At 38.7% G+C, this 19,314-nt stretch overlaps 1 protein-coding gene across 1 annotated transcript in view; it reads left to right on the top strand.

Moving 5' to 3' along the window:
* LOC128791082 (von Willebrand factor D and EGF domain-containing protein-like) overlaps nucleotides 1-19,314 on the top strand; it is a 230,157-nt gene that overhangs the window by 106,031 nt on the left and 104,812 nt on the right. The window contains exons 16-20 of the mRNA XM_053948448.1: nucleotides 476-726; nucleotides 1,957-2,176; nucleotides 6,847-6,984; nucleotides 9,210-9,350; nucleotides 10,891-11,046. Of these exons, the coding sequence (XP_053804423.1) occupies nucleotides 476-726; nucleotides 1,957-2,176; nucleotides 6,847-6,984; nucleotides 9,210-9,350; nucleotides 10,891-11,046 (906 nt within the window). The remainder of the gene's footprint in view (nucleotides 1-475; nucleotides 727-1,956; nucleotides 2,177-6,846; nucleotides 6,985-9,209; nucleotides 9,351-10,890; nucleotides 11,047-19,314) is intronic.

Raw genomic sequence — 19,314 nt, 5'->3', positions numbered from 1 at the left:
CCTACTCAGTGGAAGAGTTACAATTTATTTTTCCTTCGGAGTTGCCCGCCCAGCTCATTTGTCATTCAGCATTTTGAGATTTATTTTATTTATGTTTAAATGGACAGATGATAGGTAGATTAGATGTGTATGTAAGTATAAGAAATATAGCTAATTACAGATTTAGGAAGAATTGGGACTAGGGGGAGGTTATAGAAATCGTGTACTATTTTCTCCCATATATCAGATAGCACATCAAAATTAATCAAAGTGCAGGATGGGACAAAAATAGGGCACAAAAAAAAAGGGGGAGGAAAAAGGTGCTCTTTTGGTAAAGCTATTTGCTACCTCTAACACACAAATCTCTTCCTTCATCAGCCTCTGGGCATGCTCTGCATGTTTTCTTTGAGAGCATTCCTTCAAAGACCCACTCTGAGAACCTTTATGTGGGAGAAACTGGAGTTTATGTAATCATGGTTTCATTTTTGCTGTTTAGACAACCTGCCTCCTGTGTTCCAGGCCCCCTCCAGCCAGCTGCTGACATTTATTGGTGAGAATTTTGTTTACCAGCTAATAGCAGTGGATCCAGAAGGGTCAGCTGTGCTATTCATCTTGGAGGCTGGGCCACGGGATGCCAGGCTCTCTGCTGCTGGCCTGCTCCTCTGGAAAGTTGAGTCAGAAGAAATGCAGACCTTTGAATTCACTGTGTCAGATGAGTGCAGTGCACAGAGCAGATACTCTATTGAGGTAAGGGAAAGAATATTTTAAAGGAAAAACAAAACAAACCTGTTTGTCACGTCAACGCAATTGTGCAATTGTCATCATAGCTAATAATTTGTTACTGTCTTGAAAAATAAGGCTTCGGCTATTTCCTCATAAGTGCATAATATCCAGCACGGCAATAATGATCAATTAATGGAATAAATATCTCTGAGAACGTAGAAACTATATATACAGGGAACAAGAGAGAGTGCTATTGATTGCTGTTTGAAAGAACATTCTTGCAAAGCCTTTTAATGGTTCATTAATCTGCTTTAAAATTCACATTTTGCATCTGGATTGCACAAAAAAAAGCATGTAACATAAAAGACCAGGCTTTAGCTATAAAAGGGAGATTATAACTCATTCTCAATGATATTTTTAGAGGATGTCTTGCTCTTATGTCTTTACTCCACACTCTAAGTTTCTTGGCAGAGCTTGTGCATGGCTTTGTCTTTATTGTATGGGCTAACATTAATCCTCTGATCGGATGAACTAATAAAGCAGGATGCAGACTCTTAACATAAGAACACTTTTGCGAAGAAAAGATTTTTATTCCCAGAGATTCCTATTTTTGCTCATTCAAACCACAAAATACCAATCTACTGAACCCACACAGCAAAGGGGAAACTGGAGCCTAGATATGGCTTTAATGGAAATATTTCAAGCTAGACCTGTGTTATCTGGGGGAGATAATGCAGAGCTTTGAATCTGTGGAAATGCAGCTCTTGTACATACGTAAAATACAACCATGGATCTCCCTTCCCTGAAGAGAGACACCAGATAAGGAATGCCACAGTCATGTTCCTGCCTGGGAGCCATTTGTAATGTGAAAGAGGAAGGTGGGCAGGCAGGCAAAGAGAAAAAGATTTTTTCTTTCTTCTTTGAAGAACAAGGAACAAATTCTGCCCTCAGATACAATGTGAAATCTGCTGTTACAGCAAATAAGATTGGGGTTTTTTCCTTATAAAGAATCAGAAATTGCCCCTAAATGATGAAAAAAGAAATCCCTTTGAAGTGGAGCTCTCAGTCAAATAAATGAGTGCAGTGAGTATAAGGCCATCTATCTAGACAAAGGAAATTGGTTAGAAATAAGTTTTCAGAATACTGGATAACATGTTTGTAGTGAAATCTCTCCCTTCCTAAAGGGGAACAATACACATCCCAGCTGTGGTTATTCAGAGGAACCTTACCAGAATCCCCTTTTGCCTTTTCCAGGTTGGAGTGAAGCCCTGCAGCTGCCTCAGTGGTGGCACATGTGTCACCAATATTAAATACCCTCCAGGCCTTGGTGAATACCTGTGCTTGTGTCCAAATGGATTTGATGGAGAATTCTGCCAGGAAGACATCAGGGACTGCAAATCAAACCCCTGTGGCAGCGGAACCTGCGTGGACAGCGTGGGGAGCTACTTCTGTAAATGCCCCGCTGGTCTGGGAGGTAACACCTCTCTGTTTGCATCTCTGCTTTAACCACAGATGTTCTGAGCTACAGGATTAGTGTAGCACGACCACAACATCTCCAAATGGACTGCAAACATAATCCTGCTCTCCTGCTGCCATGACTTAGCCTTAGGCATAGAGAGATGATATTTCTCTAGCTGATAACGAGGGAAAATGGCCTAAAGCTCTGCTGTCCTGAAATGATCACGCAAGGAAGATGTGAACCTCCCAGATCTCTGTTGCTTCCTGCTCATTTCCCATGGATTTGTTCATCCATGAGATGAGCTAGGAGAAGACTGAGTGAAAGAGAAAAGGCAAAGATCCAGAGCCTTTCTGCACTTGGCAGAATTTCACTTAATTAAGCTGAGGAAAGAACTAGAATTAAATGAGTTTTCTTAGGTCTAGGAAGAAGAAGATATGAAAAACATGGAAAATAAATTGTCCTTTAAATAAATGAGGTTTCTTAGGTCTAGGAAGAAGAAAATATGGAAAACATTGAAAAATAAATTGTCCTTTAGTCCCTCTTGAAGCTTCAATAAATTCAAGAATTAGAAAATCACAATCCCAGTGAGTTGTCAGACATGATGATGAAACAAAATCTAACCCCTGAAACTCTTCAAAGGCTTTTCCCTGGTTTCAAAATTCTATCCAAGCCAAAACCAGAAAAGCTGGCCAAAATGTGATTTTAAGAAATTAAGGGAAGAAAGATGATTACTTAACCCCCTGCTCTGTTCACATTCTTGAGACCCATGAGGTTGGCCGCTGCCAGTGTTATGGGTTTGAAAAATAAAGTAGAAGTAACATCAAATGCACATAATTATTACTGTTTATTGTGCATACATACAGAAAAACACTCATTTTTAAACAAAAGCAGTGAACAGATTTTACTCCGTGGGCAAGGTACCCTTCCTGCCTGTCAGCAGCTTTATTGCTTTGGTCATGTGGGACTGCAAGCCCAGATTTCATTTCTATAACATTCCAGAAGAAATATAAAAGAAAAATCTTTCAGAAGTCCATAAAAATGGCCTAAAAGATCTGTGACACCTAATCTGTGTTGACTCCAGGTAATGCTACCTAATGGCCAAAGCCTGCTGCTGTCCAAAGTCTTTACACCACCAGAGACTCCACTGAGGCAAGAACACACAAGCCTAAGCAGGGAGAATAAAGTTCTAACATAAAAGCTTGATCAAAATATAAAAATCCCTAAGCCAACCAAACACATGCCGAATGTCTGTAATCCCCTGGAAAAAACATTCCTACGAGCACAGGAAAGATTGGGAACTTTTCATGTGTAATTTGTGGAGCTATACAATGAGAAAAAGTTTGGATTGCCTGTAAGGAGATTGATTAAATGAATAAAAATCAATATAATTCCCTGAGTTAATAACTTCAGTGGGCCTGCTGACTGGAGAGACAAGGGCACACAGAACCTTGATGGCCAGAGAAAAATAAGGTTTGCCTTCACGTTTAGATCTTACAAGTTAAATAACAGTGCAAGGGTTTTGCTGCTTTTCCTGGTTCTTCCCAAAATGCCAAAACACAAGCAACAAAAGAAAATAAAATATGATTGAGTGAAAAAGGAATACATCTCAAAGTTTTAATAGCAGGTGAAAAATTATAAACAAGTGGAGCTGCAAGCCAGCTGGGAAGCAGGTGATTTTACTTCAGGGCAGGTTCAGTGACAACAATAAAAGCTCATTCTTGATGCTGTGTTTATGCCTCAATTCCCCAGAAAACCATCAATAATCTAATGAGAAGGCAATGCTGTGCAGCTCAAGTGACAGCACCACTTCACCATCAAATCTTTACAAACGACAGTAAACAGGCAGCAGAAACAAGAAGTGAACTTGTGAGAGCTTCCCCAGCACCCCTGCAAGGGAAGCAGCAACTCGGGTGCATCAGTGTGAGGGTAAAATGTAAGAATGGCAACAAGGCAGGGAGAAAAACCAGTAGGAAATCTGAGAGAAGGCTGACTCCAGAATTATTACTGGATCTCTGCATGTTCAAAGCTCATTGATTTTTCATCTGCATTGTCAACAAGATAACAAAGCTCCCTGTTGTTTATTCTTTTGGCCACAGGAAGCAAGAACTCATCCTTGATAACTATCCCAATCACAAAATCATTATTTCTTTCCCCATATACCAGTGATTAATACAAAGTTGGGGTGGGATGAGGAGCAAGATGGAACCATAATTTCATTTTATATTTCAGGAAACTGAAGAAACTCCCAGGATTTGTTGCTGGTTTCTAATAACCATAGAGACCCTAAATGGGATTTTTCTGTTCCTTTAGACTCAACTTAATGTGAACACAGTCAAAAAATCTTTCTTTGCATCTGTAGGTGGTCAGCTCCTATCAAGGCATGAAAGGACTTTATTTTCTCAAACAACTTCCCATGCAGGGATGGAGAAATATAGCTGGCACACAAACAGATGGTTCAGCCTTGGAACTTGATGAACTTCTATTCCTATTATTTTTATTTGTACTGTAGCAGTGCCAAGACAGTTGAGACTCCCCTGTGCTACAGTGCACAGGAGGTCGTGTAAACAGAATAATTGACACTTCTTGGTGCAGTTTCATGTGCATTTCTGCTGCTTCTTCAGCATAATGCAGCCAAGTTTCAGTCTTTGCAAACATTTCTCCTTGGAGAAGGAGAAATCATCAGGTTTGTCATTATGCCCAAATTGGTCAGACACTGTTTAAAATCAAATATCTCTGTGTGAAAAGCCATGTTTGCATAATTTCACCTTTACATCACAAAAATCAGCCAAGGGGCTGAATTTTATCTTGCTATTTATAGTGTTCCTTGATTTCTGTAATGCCCTTGTCTTTGAGATGTGAAAGACAGCCCTTTGCAATGAAAATAGAGTATTGAAATGTGAGAAGGAAAGTATGAGAGGGACCAAGGGAGAAGTGACTGTTGTTACTGAAACTGGGAACTTTGATCCTCCTCTCATTGTTTATGGAAGCATGTTTAGTCTTTGTATGATACTCAGAGAAAGAAAGTAATTACTAATCTAATCAGAGGGCTCCTCATTCAATATTTTCCATGTGATGTCTAATCATTTCCCAATGCATCACCAGAAATCAGCATCAGAGAAAAGCAGCCTGATGCCAGGAATGTGCTAACTGAATTATGAAATATAAACAGCCAAAATTTCACAAGGGAAGGGAAAAGGTAAGCCTGGCCCTGCAACACTGTGTGATGTCCTGTTTCAATAAACGAAGCAAGAAGCATGAAAACCATAATAAGTTATGTTAAGATGGCACAGGAAAAGGGATGTGGCTTTCATGCTGCTGTTCTTTTTTTCCTCAAGAAGAAGCAGGCATGGTAAGGTGATGTCACTGGCTTTTTAGGCAGCTCAAAATATAAAGAGACTTCAATTTTAGTTTTCTACATTGAGATACTATTTTAACATGAAAGGACTAGTGGAAGCTGTCTGCAATGCTGAAGCAATGAGAGATTATGTTGTAGGAGGTGAATAATAATGCACTGTTTTTATCATCCTGCAATTCATTCCTCTGTGACAATTTTTTTTTGTTTTGTTTTTGAAGGAAAAAAGAAAGAAAAAGATTCTTTTATCCTTAGACCTTTTGTCACAATAAATCTGGGTATCTGATATGGATCAAACCTTTCTGTACCTGGTGCTATGTCTTGAGGCATGTCCCTGGATTCTCCAGAAGCTGTCCCAATCTCCTTGTTTATTCCTGCAGGGACAAAGGGGATGCCTTAATAAAAGTGGTCTGGGCTGGTTTGTGGCTGTACATCCTGTGACCAGCAGCAGCCAAGCAAGTTTGCCCAAGTGCACAGAGACAGCAGCACCTGAGGCCTGGAGGAGTTTTAAACAACATTATATTTGATTCCTCTGCCTCATTGCTGTTCAGATAGTAATTTTATCTTTTGGGTCACTCTCCCTTAATTTGATTCATTAAGTCACTCAAAATTGTGAATTTGAGAATCAGTTGCTTTAAGGGATTTTTAAAACCTCCTTTCTAAAATCAGCAATAGTCAAGAGATATTGTTTTGGATTCAGATCCTGTGGCAGCCTATCCTCTGAATACCAGTACTGTGGCTCAGTGACATTTTCAGAATGTTCCTTCAAATTTTGATTTTAAATAGAAAAATTTGGGTTGTTTTTAAAAATCTGATCATTCTGTAAGGTTTACCTTCAACCAGACTCTATCAGGCTAGTTCACAGTTATGTGAGGTTCACATAGTAACAGAAAGTACAATGGAGGTCAGTACATGGCTCCTCTTATCCTAAAGCCAAAATGGGGTTTAAATCAAAGAATGAAGAACCCCAATTCATGGGGGTCTTCAACACATGACAAAGATCTCACATTAATCAGACAACAAAAACAGCAGCAAAGACATGAAATGCAGGAGCAATATTAATTCCATTTATGTGCATTTTTATTTTACATGCACAGCTTTCCATGAGCAGTAGTCTCAAATTCAGCACTTCTGGTGCCAATAATGACAGCAATAAACAGTGTGATAAAAGCAGGTTTAAGTGAGACAATGGGGAATTTGGCTGGAACATGAGTGACATACCCTGTAATGAGTTTGTAGCTGAGAAGTGAGCCTTTGTCTGCTTCAACATTTGAGCTGAACTATAAACAGGGAACCTTTCCTGTTTATTAACTTCCCCTTTGCTTTGCCACAGGGCTTACTTGTCAGGAAGACAAGAATGAATGTGAAGAGAGTCTTTGTTTTCCTGGAGTGTCTTGTACGAATACCTTTGGATCTTATGCATGTGGAATTTGCCCCACTGGGATGGAGGGAAATGGTAAAACTTGCAAATGTAAGTGTTTTACATGATTTATTTTAAGAGACTGAGGGGGGGGTGGGGGAATGGGTTCAATTCTACTGCTATTATCCCTAATTGAGTATTTTGCCACTCATTTCAAGTACAGACCCTTAAATGTACAAAAAAGACTACTGTCATGACATATTAATGTGAATATTAGCAAATTGCTCTGCTATTTTTCATTTTATAGAGAATGAGCACCACAGCCTACAAAAAAGTATTTTTCAGATAGATAATTTTCCAAGGACACTCTGCACATTCTGCACTATTTTACTCCTAAATGTACGCCCATGACTGAATATTTGGTGAGCACCTCCAGGGCTGATTTTGCTTTGGGTGACAGCTGCTAGGAGAGGAAGAGGAAGGTCGATGTGCCAAACCTTTCCATCCTTTGACCTGTTTCCAAAGTGTGCTTTCATTAGAGGACACAGCCCAGAGGATGCTTGGTATGAAGTCATTCCTCAGATCCCAGCTAGTGAAGGAAAGGTGTGGCAGGCACATTCTCCTCTCTCTCAGGATTTTTTCTTAGGGGAGCACAGAGAGAGGAAAGAGAAAGCAATTTCTATTTCTGCTCCTTGTTTTTCTCATGTGGAATGTGCTTGGAGAATTGTTTGGGCCTGATGGCCAATCCAATCCACCTGTGTCTGGATTCTCAGAGAGGGTCACAAGTTGTTAGTTAGTTATGGTAGTTAGAGAAAGTAGGTATGTAGTTTTAGTATGTCTTTTAAATAGTATATTAATGTATTTTAGTTATAAAGAAATCATTCAGCCTTCTGAACTGGAGTCAGACATCATCATTTCTTCCCACCTGCATTTACAATAGAAAGGGCCATGAACAGTTTTAGATCTGCTCAATATTTGCTTTTAGAGCAACAGACTCTTTATTGGGGAGCCTATGGTGACTTTGTACTCTGAGCCCTTCCCAGTGCACTCGATGTGACTCACACACACTCTGCTTGTTTCAGTCACATAGGTAAAAGCCTTCTTTAAAAGATTTTTTTTTTTTAACTAAAAGGAGATAAATCAACATTGAAGACTTTTTACTTGTTTCTTGGTATTTCCAAAGACATCTAGAAGTGAAAGATGCAGATATTTCCTGTGCAGCCATTAACATTTCCTCATATTGACTAAGAAAGGAAAAAAATCTCCATTGTAAACAGACAGTGGTAGCTGCAGGACCCTGGCACCAGCAGCACTGCTTTTGCCAGATTTACCAAACACTCCTTCAATCACATTGCCAAACACCTGTATATAAAATTTTCTGTGATGTATCTTTTGGCCACACTGGTTATTTCAAAGTGATTTTACACCTGTTTCATAAATACATATTTTAACTCAACCCATAAAGGAGGGATATACAAATAATGTGTTTTTGAGAAATGTAACATTTCTTACTTTGCATTTTTTAATTGCAAAAAAAAAAATCTGTTTCTGAAATGAACATTTATTAGAAGGAATAAACCTAAGGGCTTATTTGTTCACATAGGATAGGATAGAAATCATTATTTTTAGCTCTGATTCAGAAACTTAACATTCCTGCTCATACCTCCCTTGCTTAAGTGAGTATAAAGGGAAGGAGGACTGAAGTTGTTCTGTAAAATGAGCAACAGCTCATTGTATTGTTTAATAAATATATAAGAGTCAAAATTTCAGGCTCTATTAAGAGCAGAGAATATTCAAGAGACCCAAGACAATAATTGTTTGACTTGCAGCACTATCCACATAGACTTTACCCCTAATTCATTATCTTAAAATTATGCAGAAAAATCACATTTTTCAGAGTTTCCTCATTGCATCCACGTGCAGTTTTCACAAGTATTTCAATACACACGAAGCTGGCAGCTGAACTGACTGAACAAACACACTCATCAGAGTTTCAGAGAGGAGAGGTTTCAAGGAGGGGCATCAAGCGTCCCCATCCAAGGGCAGTGCTGTCAGACACTGCTTGACCTGAGCCTTTCCAAGGAAAGATCACAGTGCACATTAAGACTCCCAGACAAGCAAAGTTCAGAAAGCTGGGGCATAACAACTTTTCCTATACTTGGCTGAAGCTTTGCTGTGCGTCAGCAGCTGGACCCACTTGATCTGCCTTTATTTGCTTGTTGATTTCCAGAGTAAACTTGTGCCAGGTTACCTGATTTGCTGTTGCTGTGGCTTTTTATCATCAGTCACAGCTCAGCTCTAACACCTTGTTTTTGTCTCTGTGATATTTTCCACAGCTGTGCTTGCTGCTGACATTACAGAAGCTTTAAGCAATGGCAAAGGTGAATTGAAGAGGACTGAGGTTAAGCAGCCACTGCAATCCTCAGAGACAGAGGATTCTCCTGTAATTAAGAATTTTAACATAAGTGATAGACATGGTAGGTATACAAGGATATGAAATCTTTTTCATTTGGGAAAGATTATGGATTCAGAAATCGTTAATTTTAGCACATTAACAGTAAACACAAACTAGCTATTTATAACACAAGAAAAAATGAGTTAGGAAAAAACCACTCAGTACATCAGACTGTGGATTGCTGCTAAGCAGTTTGACATGGAAGGGAGACATTACAACAACAGTCAGTGGTCAGGCTTAATTAGACATCACCTCTTCTGAAGTAGGACAAAACCACCCCAAATTGTAGTGATCAATGCAAAGCAAGATGATAAAAGTGGCAGCTTATGCCAGCTTGCCATGACCAAGTGATGCTGGTGTTTCATTTCAATATTTAATGGGCAACCACTGAATTGCTACTGAGTTTCAATCATGAGATCAGCACGAGGAATGAACTTGCCTGTGGCAGTAGCTTCTCCCAGAGCTGCAGCCCTCTCTGACATGGGTGTGCACCTGCACAATGCTTGTTTGGTCCTGCTCTAATGAGTGTTGCATTTTAATTGATTTCCCAGTGAAAGCAGGCAGCAAAAAATTGAGATTGGTCATATCTGTTGTATAGAGACAACAGATAAATAACGTATTTTATAAGTAAAAATAACATACATGTATATATTATATATATTACATATGTATATATTATATACATATAGTATATGTTAAAAATAACATATTTTATATGTAAAATAAAAGGGTTTTTTTTTCCTACCCTCTTTTTTTTTTCTTAAATATCTGTACCAGGCCAGCCAACCCCTAAGCAGAACCTGCCTCCTGCAGGTATCCTATATCATGATACTGTATGTAAAGTGCAAGAATAATGCAGAAAATACATGAGAATCATGATGGAGACCTCACTGGAAGCAATTAAAAAGGATCTACAACCATCATTAAGATTGTGTTCATCATCTGTTCTCTGTCTTGACACTATTAAATACTTCACAGGCAGTTCATATACACTTGCTATTCACTGACATCATAAGTGGTAAAATATTATATACTACCAGAGTGTTAAATTTTGCATACAGTCCTAAGATAATTAAAGCAGTTTTCTGTAATACAAGATTTGACACATTAAGGATGATTTCCAGATCAGAAACATATGTACTTCACAGTGTAATTTCAAAAGTACAGTATAGGTGCTGTAAGGTTTGATAATTACCTTCCAATTATAAAAGACCAAAAAGATGTCAATAATACCTTTTCTCGCTCAGTTAATCTTTCACTTATGCTGAAAATTACAGTTTCTGTATTTTACATGATAAATGCCAGACAACTTCGAGTAATAAACTTGAAAACATGTAATTAGAGGACTAATAAATCTTGCTTTAATGAGAAACAGCTGTTCTGTTACACTGTGCCTACAGGACATTCTCCTGTTTGGCTCAAGGTTTGGGAACATTTTGCATTAATTAGACTTTAAAAGAATAAAAACAGTTATAAAGCTTTAGCTGGGCTAAATTCTAGGTATGTCTTTCACCTGATAAATGATAAATAAATGCTTGACCTGCCTTGTTTTGGCCGTGCAGGAGCTGTGGCACGCGTGCCCAGCTGTGCCAGCAGGCCGTGTTTCCCTGGAGCGCCGTGCTTCGACCGCAAGCCCCCCTACGTTGGGTACCTCTGTGGCCGCTGCCCTGCGGGGTTTTTTGGAAATGGTAGGAGCTGTGCCAAAGTCCCCAGAGCAGGTACTTTCTGGTTTTTTAGAATTTTAAAAATGTTTTGCCTAGAAGGGCTGTGAGACAGGGTGAGCCAGCATGGCATTACAGCACGCTGTACTGCGGGATCAAGCGCTGACGGCTGCGTTGTGTCACTCTTACCTGAGGAGCAGCTGGCAGGAATTATTTCAGGAATACCTGGCTCCATGAGTTGAAATCCAGTAGATTAACCACCTCATTTGCTACTAGGGGGAATTCAGGACTTGTTCAATGGTATGAATCACCACATCTGTATTTCAGCAGGAATGCAGGATTTGTTTCCTCCTCGGTAAGATCAGAACATGACATATGCCAGTATCACTTAGCCCTCCTTCTTTCCTAATTCTTCTGCTGCAAGGCATCTGTTCTGCAAGGTGACCTGTGAAGACAATAATAAACAATGTGTCATGCAAGAAGAACTATACCAACAACTGAAGGCAACAGATAATTAAAGAATTTCTGTAGTACTGTTCATAGCCTGAGCAATAATCTTCCTTGGGGAGCTCTGAAAATCAGCTGCTCCCATTAATCTCTGAGGACTGAAGAGAAGGCTTCATTAAAAGAGGTCTTCTGCTGTGGTAAAAGAAAAGCTGGGTCTTCACCTCAGGCACAAAGTGGCAAGGGCACAGCAAGCACTGTCCTCTGATCCTGCTCTCTCTCAATGATATTCCCATCATTCAATGTGTGGCTCTATAGGGACAGTCTGGATGATTGTCCCCTTTTTACTGCCAGGAGTACTCATGTTTATTCCTTAATAACAGTAGTTGCCAGGTTAGATGCCTTGAAATCTTTTTCCTAAGTATTCAAGACAGAGTGACTTGAAACCTGTCAAATTGTTCCCTGACCTCCTGCACTTGACCAACCCCCCTTCACTTCCCATTATGTATCCAAATCAATGATTGTTACCTTGCTGTTATATTTTAACACACTCTACCAAAGTGGAAGCAATTTTACTGCTTAGTGTAGGTATCATCCCATCTCTTGGAACTATAAATTGATTTTAGCCAGTTCTCAGAATCTAAAGGTCACAAAAATAAACTCAACATTTTTCTCTCCTTAGCAATGAGTATGTACAGAGTATTACTTAGTCTGCCAGCATCACTAAGCCAGCTATTGACTCTTCTATAACTTGGGGAAGCTGTAAAAGTGGTTGAGGAAGAAAAAAAATCATTGTGCATATAAATAACTTTTCTGTTATTGCCCAAATCTGCACCTTGTCATTAATGGGATAATGGGATACACATTGTGCACCCCAAAGGTCCTTTAAGTGCTTTGGAGTAGAGCAGACATTCTACAGCTGCAGGTATTGGTACAGTAAATCAGGCACACTTACACTGTGCTTATATAAACATTAACCAATAAATTTGTCTGTGTTCTAGAAAGGGGAATGCAGAGAGAAGCTGCCATTTGCTGTGATTCATACTTGTCATATACAACTCCAGGCAAAGATTTAAGAAATATCCCAGGTATCAGGACCTGAAACAAGTACATGCTTCCTTCAAAAGAGAGCTGTATATCAGAGGCAGGGGGATTGTTTTACACTTTTCTCTTAAATATGCAAACTGAGCCAGGACTTCATGCTGCAAATGATGCCAGCTTGAACACTTCAGGAAGGGAATGCAGAGGAATTATTTTTTTTTGTTCCAACAGAAGTTAATATTCACTCCTGTGAATTGTATCACAATACAAGCAATGAGAATCTTGTGCCTCAAGGTTAAATGAGAGTAGTCATTTGTTTTAATACTTAGAAATGGAAGCAATTGTTGCAGCTTTATGAGTGTCCTAATTTATGGCCAAAATGATGGGTTTAACTTTGCTTCCCAAGTGCTTTGCCAGTAGAAGCAGAAGTATTGTACAGTATTGATGATTAAAAGATATCAGACAAAAAAGAATTAACTCTCAATTAAATTTATGTACAGTTGTGGATTATGATTATTGTGAAATCCTCCCTGTTGTAATAATAGCTTCTCTCCCATGTAACTTATGCCATCAGTCTTCAAATGAAACAGAACAAATCCTCTTCAGCTTGCTATAGTGCTCGTGAAGGTACTGAGATTATGTGCCACTTCTTTCCAACTCAAGTAATTTTAATCTAAAAATACTCCTGCTAATCCCTATTTTGTACTTTTATTGGCTGCTTTTGACATGAAATTATACTCAATTGCAGAGATTTAAGGATTAAAGGATAAGTATTTCTTCATAGCGAAACCACAAAAAATACCCAACTGCCTTTGTAGGCTGCTGAGGAGAAAAATATTCCAGAGGAAAATTGTTTCCTAAGTCAGTGTTTGATGAGCTGCACCCAAAAAGACCTTCAATTTTGATTTATAATCAGCAAAGTACCATTTCCTCAGCATTGATATGTGATGGGTATTCATCTCTCGAAGTACTTGACTTACTGCAAACTATGTAACTCTAAAAATAAGTTTCTGAGCTACATTTATCTGTTCTAAAAATGCAGGGCCTCATTCTGTTCTCACTTTACATATTTTACCTGGCCTGTATCTGCAGTTTGTATCACTTTAAACCGACCAGACTTGGTTGCAATTTTTCTGGAAGTACATCAGAACAGTCTTAAGGAAAAGCCAGTATGGAATTTCACATATAAAGGGAAGTATTTTTTTTTTTTAACAGATTCTCCTATCAGAAACAAAAAGCTATTTCTGTCCCTTTCAGACCCATAAAGCAGGTATCCTACATTTATTTAAAAATTTACTAGTAGGGTCAAAAGTCCCTTAAGTCTGCTGGCATTGCAATAAAGAGGAAAGCCTGAGGAATTTAAATCTGTCCAGGCTTCCCTGGGCACATTTCACTTTTGTATAAAATATCTGTTGCTTTTTTGCTAGAAGAGGCAGATCCATTAAATCAAACCACCTAGTATCATTGGTCATATTCTTGGCACAAAGAAAATGAATATACCCTAATGGGGATGCTGGTGATGTTCCTGCACGCTGCAATATCAGTTCTCCTCAGGAGCTGTGGGTATTTCTCCAGACTGGTTTCATCACTCACAGTCACACAGATACCCATCTGTTTGCACTTTCTTTAGCAGGTTAGAGAGGTTGGTGTCATCACAAAGGATTTATTTTTTAACTATTAGTAAATCAGCAATTTTACTGGACAAAGCAGTGCCACATCCATCACCCATAAAAGATTGTTTGTTCAGAGCCAGCTCTTTCTGCCTCTCCTGGTTTAGGCAGCTGAAGATCAAGGGAGGGGGTGATTTTATGATCTCTGTAATCGAGTTCTGCTTTCCCTTTCAGAACACCACTGCAAGATCTGCTGTCATAGCAGTCAATTTGCAGTGTTGTAGACATTTGGCACTTGCTATACTTTAGCATGTGCAGCTATTTGTTATGTTTACATGCTCTGTGCTCCACACTTCTCCAGTGTCTGCACTGTGCATCTGAATTCACTTTGATTTTACATCAGAGAGACCTCTGTCACCTTCTCATTTGCACCACTGTCAGATCAACATCAAGGTGTGCATTTAAAAGGAGAATAAAACATGTTGAAGTAAAAGAAGGTGTGTGTCTTTAAACACACAGTGCTCAGTCAAACACCAGAGGAACATGTTAACCTTAAGTTTTGCATTCTTACATTTTAACTTGGAAATCACTTCTGTCATTATTAGCACTCATCATTAATAGTGATTAATCCATGAAAAATAAATATCTCCAGCAAGAGCTTTGGTCACTAACCCCAGGTTTCATATCTGGAGATAACTGCAGGAGTAGGGACTTCTTACTGCCTGGAACCAATCAAATGATTTTGTTTCAAGGGATGACTGAAGAATGTAATAGATTCCTTTCATCTTTTATCTAACAGAATTGATGAATTTGCATTAAAAAGATCAAGGCCCAGATTCCAGTCTCACTTACCCCAGTGTAAATCATAAGTGACTCTACTGAAGAAGCAACTTTACCCTAATGGACTGAGCTGAGCACAGCTCCTGGAAGACACAAAAAGCCCCTGTTGAGGCAGGCACATCACACACAGGACTTTTAAATCCGAGATCTGTGTGTACCAATAGGTGTAGATAAAAGGCAAGCGCTGTTCAGCATTCAGAGAGTGCTTTGCAAAGAGGAACTAACCCATCCTGACATGGTTTATGCAACGAGTTACACGGCCCACGTGAAGGCAGGGATGGAGATGCTGCAGCCATCAGCTGTGAAGTTGCCTGAGATCCTTTTAAACACAAAACAGAAACACTAAACACACAGCAAAGGATACTCTGATCTGCCTCTGTGTGGTAAGAGCTCTCAGCTCTGCCTGTGGGCTCCAAAACTGGGAAGCATTGAATGCCAATGGCTTCCAGCTCCTAGCTCTGACTCAGGCCATGGAAACTGTCCACAATTCATCCTTGGAAGCATGGTGGGAGCTGCAGCTCCCTTTCAGAAACACCCTTTCAAGTGTTTCCAGCCAGGGTGTATTTCAGGACCAAAGTGTAAATTTTTTTTCAGATGGACCAGTTATGATGTAAAGATGTCTCCTTCAAGGGGTATGTGATGAAATGGCAAATGAAGTGGGGCTAGAAATTCCACACAAAGACATTCCATATAAATTTGGTCTTATGAAAGAGTCAGTTTTGCAAATGGCATACCAACAATCTTCACATGAGGCCTGGATCAGCCTGGCATTTTGGACATAAGCTCTGACCCTTTCCTGCCCTCTGAGTCTGTAATTGCCACTGGAAATCCACTCCTGTACTTGTTAAGACAGAAAGGGAATCAGAGAGAAGTCTTTCTGATGTCTTTCTCCTCCTTAAGGATACCTCATAAAATATTAAGTATTTTCAGAAAAATATCAAGAGACCTGTACAGTATATGCCATGACCCGAACATGACAACCAAAGTAGACACAGTGGGAAGAATATGTTTAGATAATTTAAAAGATAAATGGTCTCCAGCTCCACTGATCCATACACTCTGTCAATCCAGAACTTGTTAAGTGCTTCCAATACAGATGATATATTTAGGAAATGATGTAGCTCAGCAATAGAAGACCAATGAAGCCCAAGCCATAAAACCACTAGGGAAGAGGACTCAGCTATATGCCATGAATAATATTTACATTCAATCAGAATATCAAGTACAGATTACATTTCTCTCCTACCAAGAATGTGCCACCTTTTGCTTAAGCAATCACTGGGCCATCATGACTTTTAAGTGATAATAACAACTCAGTCTCCAACAAATAATCTACACAGGATACAGGCTCAGTAGTTTTTTACATTGACAGAGCAGAGCAAGATTATCTTCTCTTAGAATTTCCAGGCTCATTTAATCACCCAGCTATAATAGCACACAGCTTTTAAAGGGAGCCAACCCTGTTTGCACAAATTTGACAAGATTGCTGCTTTGTTAAAGGCACTTAAAGGCCCCTTTGGAACTGGAAGTAACTCAGATTGGACCAATATCCTGGCCCCATTAAAGCAACACAAAAGTCTTTCCACTAAGGGATAAAGCAAAGAAGAATTTGAAGAGAAAGGACTCGGAAGCAACACAAAACACAACACAGTACAGGGTTTAAACAAAAATAGGTGTGAAATATACACACTTACCATGGTCAGGACAAATTTTACCACCAGTTCCTAAACACCTTGCTGGTTTTGAACAGGCATATAAAGGTATAGTAGGACTTCTGCAGAACCAGGGGATGTCCACTGCCAAATCATGTGAATTTTGCCCCAAATATTACACACCACATGAATAGGGTTGTTCATTCCTGAAGGGACACAGCAACAGCCTATAGCCAACACCAGCAACTGATCCTCTGGGATGGAGGAGAAAATCATTGCCCATGCTGATAACATGTTAGATTTAGAATTTCAGAGAATCAGAATAACAGTATTAAAAGGGACCTCAAAAGATATCTGGTGCAACCTTTGTTTTCTCAAAGAGAACTAGCTAAGTTCTTCTGTGCCATACCATCTGAAATCTTATTATTGTAATTCCTTGCCTTTTGCTTTCTAAATTGGGAAGAAAGTATAGGTACTTGTCAACCTAATCAGTTGAAACTGTGGAGAATTCCATAAAAGCATGATTTCACTGAGAGTATTTATACTTGCTTACATGATTTTCAAATAGATTCATTACTGGTTCCCAGTAAGGCATAGTTCACTTTGTGTCTTGGCTTTCATATGTAAAATAACTCCATTTTTATATGTTTACAGCCCAAAACAACATAATTATTGTTTTAGACCATTTATTTCTTGAGTTCAATAAAAGTATTTTAGTAATTTATTCTTTGCCATTTCTTTGCTGAAATACTTTGTAGTATTTCAGCTATTTTTTTCTTTGAAGAAATATTATGGCTTTTCTTTTGAAGAAATGAACTTTCTTTATAATCTATTATTACTCTTCTAAAGGGTTCTACATAGATATTTCAGAGTATTAGACAGGGATGCTTCAGAAATTATCTGCCTTAATTTAGCCTATTTTGTATATATCTATCAACCTGTTCATGCCATGAGAGAGTCTGAAGACCCATGAGGCATCATCAGATAAGAGCACATTTTCTATTAATTTTTCCATCTATCTCAGTTCTGAGAAGTAAAATATACTGTCAATTCTTGAATAGAAAATATAATTTGATTCCATGAACTCTATCTTAACACCACCTTTGTACCTGCTGGAATAATGCAGTTCCAAGCTCCAATAACTGGAGGAGGCAGAACACAAAAGAGGAGGGGTAAAAGTTCAGACCTGAAAGGTGGACAAGGGACAATGAAAGGAAGGGTGACAAATCTGCTACAAGGGGATTAAGTGGGAGATCCAGGGTGTGTTTTGAAACACAGCCACACTTCTCCTTCTCTTCCTGTTTTCTTGGCTGGGAATTCAGAGAAAAGCACAGAAAGAGCACTTCAGAAAGCAGCAGCAGAGAAGGGGTTAGACCCAAGGAATATAAAGAGCACGGAAGGAGATCTGGCAACAAAGCAGTGAGAGGAGCACGGCTCCTGTGCCAGGGGTGAGAGCACATCAAACATTTTGAGTTTTTTCCAACCCACATGAGGGAAGTTTTCAATTAAATCTTGAAATAAAATGGAAGGTGAAAAAGATGTTTGAGAAAATATTGTTTATAAAAACATAGCAGGTTTATAAACCTCCATAGGCAATCCAAAAAATAAAAAGATACTGATAAAGAAAATTGTTGGTAGAGAAGGGGAAAAAAAATCGTTGTGTGGGGAGCATGCTCACATCATTGCAATCAGTAATTCTTACACCATTTTAAAAAGGTTGTCTCTGGTGACCTTGATGTTAAAATTTGTATTGAAAACATACAGAAAAAAATCACAAAATAAATAAAGAAAACCCCTAACAAAGAGTCTGAAAACAAAGAGCTCAAAATACATTGTTTTCCTCAAAGACCCATTTTTCTCTCATTGTGTTAATCACCTTCCTGCATTTTGCCTCTATATGATGTCTTGTTCCAAGAATCTTACTTGGAAAGTAGATCCACATAAGAGGTGGAAATGTAATGTATTAGGATAAATTTCATATTTAAAGCTGTTCTATCAGTTTCAGACTGGGGTGTCATACTAGGACTCCAGTTCATGCCCTAATAATACTCTTATCTACCCAGGAGGCCAAAAAAGGAGCTGATCATTTAAATCTGTAAGAAATCTGGCTTTGATGAATACAATCTAAGGCAGTATTAGTGCCTAAACTCTTTGTTCTTCTTAGTTTTTTCTGTCATGTAATCTTCATAATAACTCTTTAATTAATCTCCACGTCACGAAAGGGTTTTTTTGTTTCTTAAACTCTAAATCACAATACTTTCCATTGAAAAAGTTTTTACAAATAGAAAAATATTCCCTATTAAAAAAGAGCTATACCGTAGCAAAATCTTTTTTAACAATTGTTTTCTATTTGTTCAGTATGAAAGGGAAAATCTTTATGTATTCCTTGGCACATCTTGGATAAGACTGAAAACTTTGTCAAGCAGTCAATATCATCATTTGTATCTTCACAAACTGTTTCTTTCCTGGCCAGCCATCTCAGAATCCCCATTTTCTTTAAAGACAGCAGTTAATGAATTGAGATGTCAATTATATTGTTCTGAAAACCCTGAAGAAAATGAGCTGCACAGTGATGCAAAAATGATAAATGACCTTTAATGTGACATAAGCAAACTCACTACGTCACACCCAGGTAATATTTTCTTGTATACTCACATAGGTTTTCAACATCCCAGAACTGGAAAAGGACCTCCTTGATAGCAGAGTCTAGACCCCCTTCCATTTGTGGGAATTATTTA

Source organism: Vidua chalybeata, chromosome 7 (genome assembly GCF_026979565.1).
Source record: "Vidua chalybeata isolate OUT-0048 chromosome 7, bVidCha1 merged haplotype, whole genome shotgun sequence".
Taxonomy (NCBI): Eukaryota; Metazoa; Chordata; class Aves; order Passeriformes; family Viduidae; genus Vidua; species Vidua chalybeata.
Note: the sequence above shows the minus strand (reverse complement) of the source record. Positions and strands in the feature narration are given on the sequence as shown.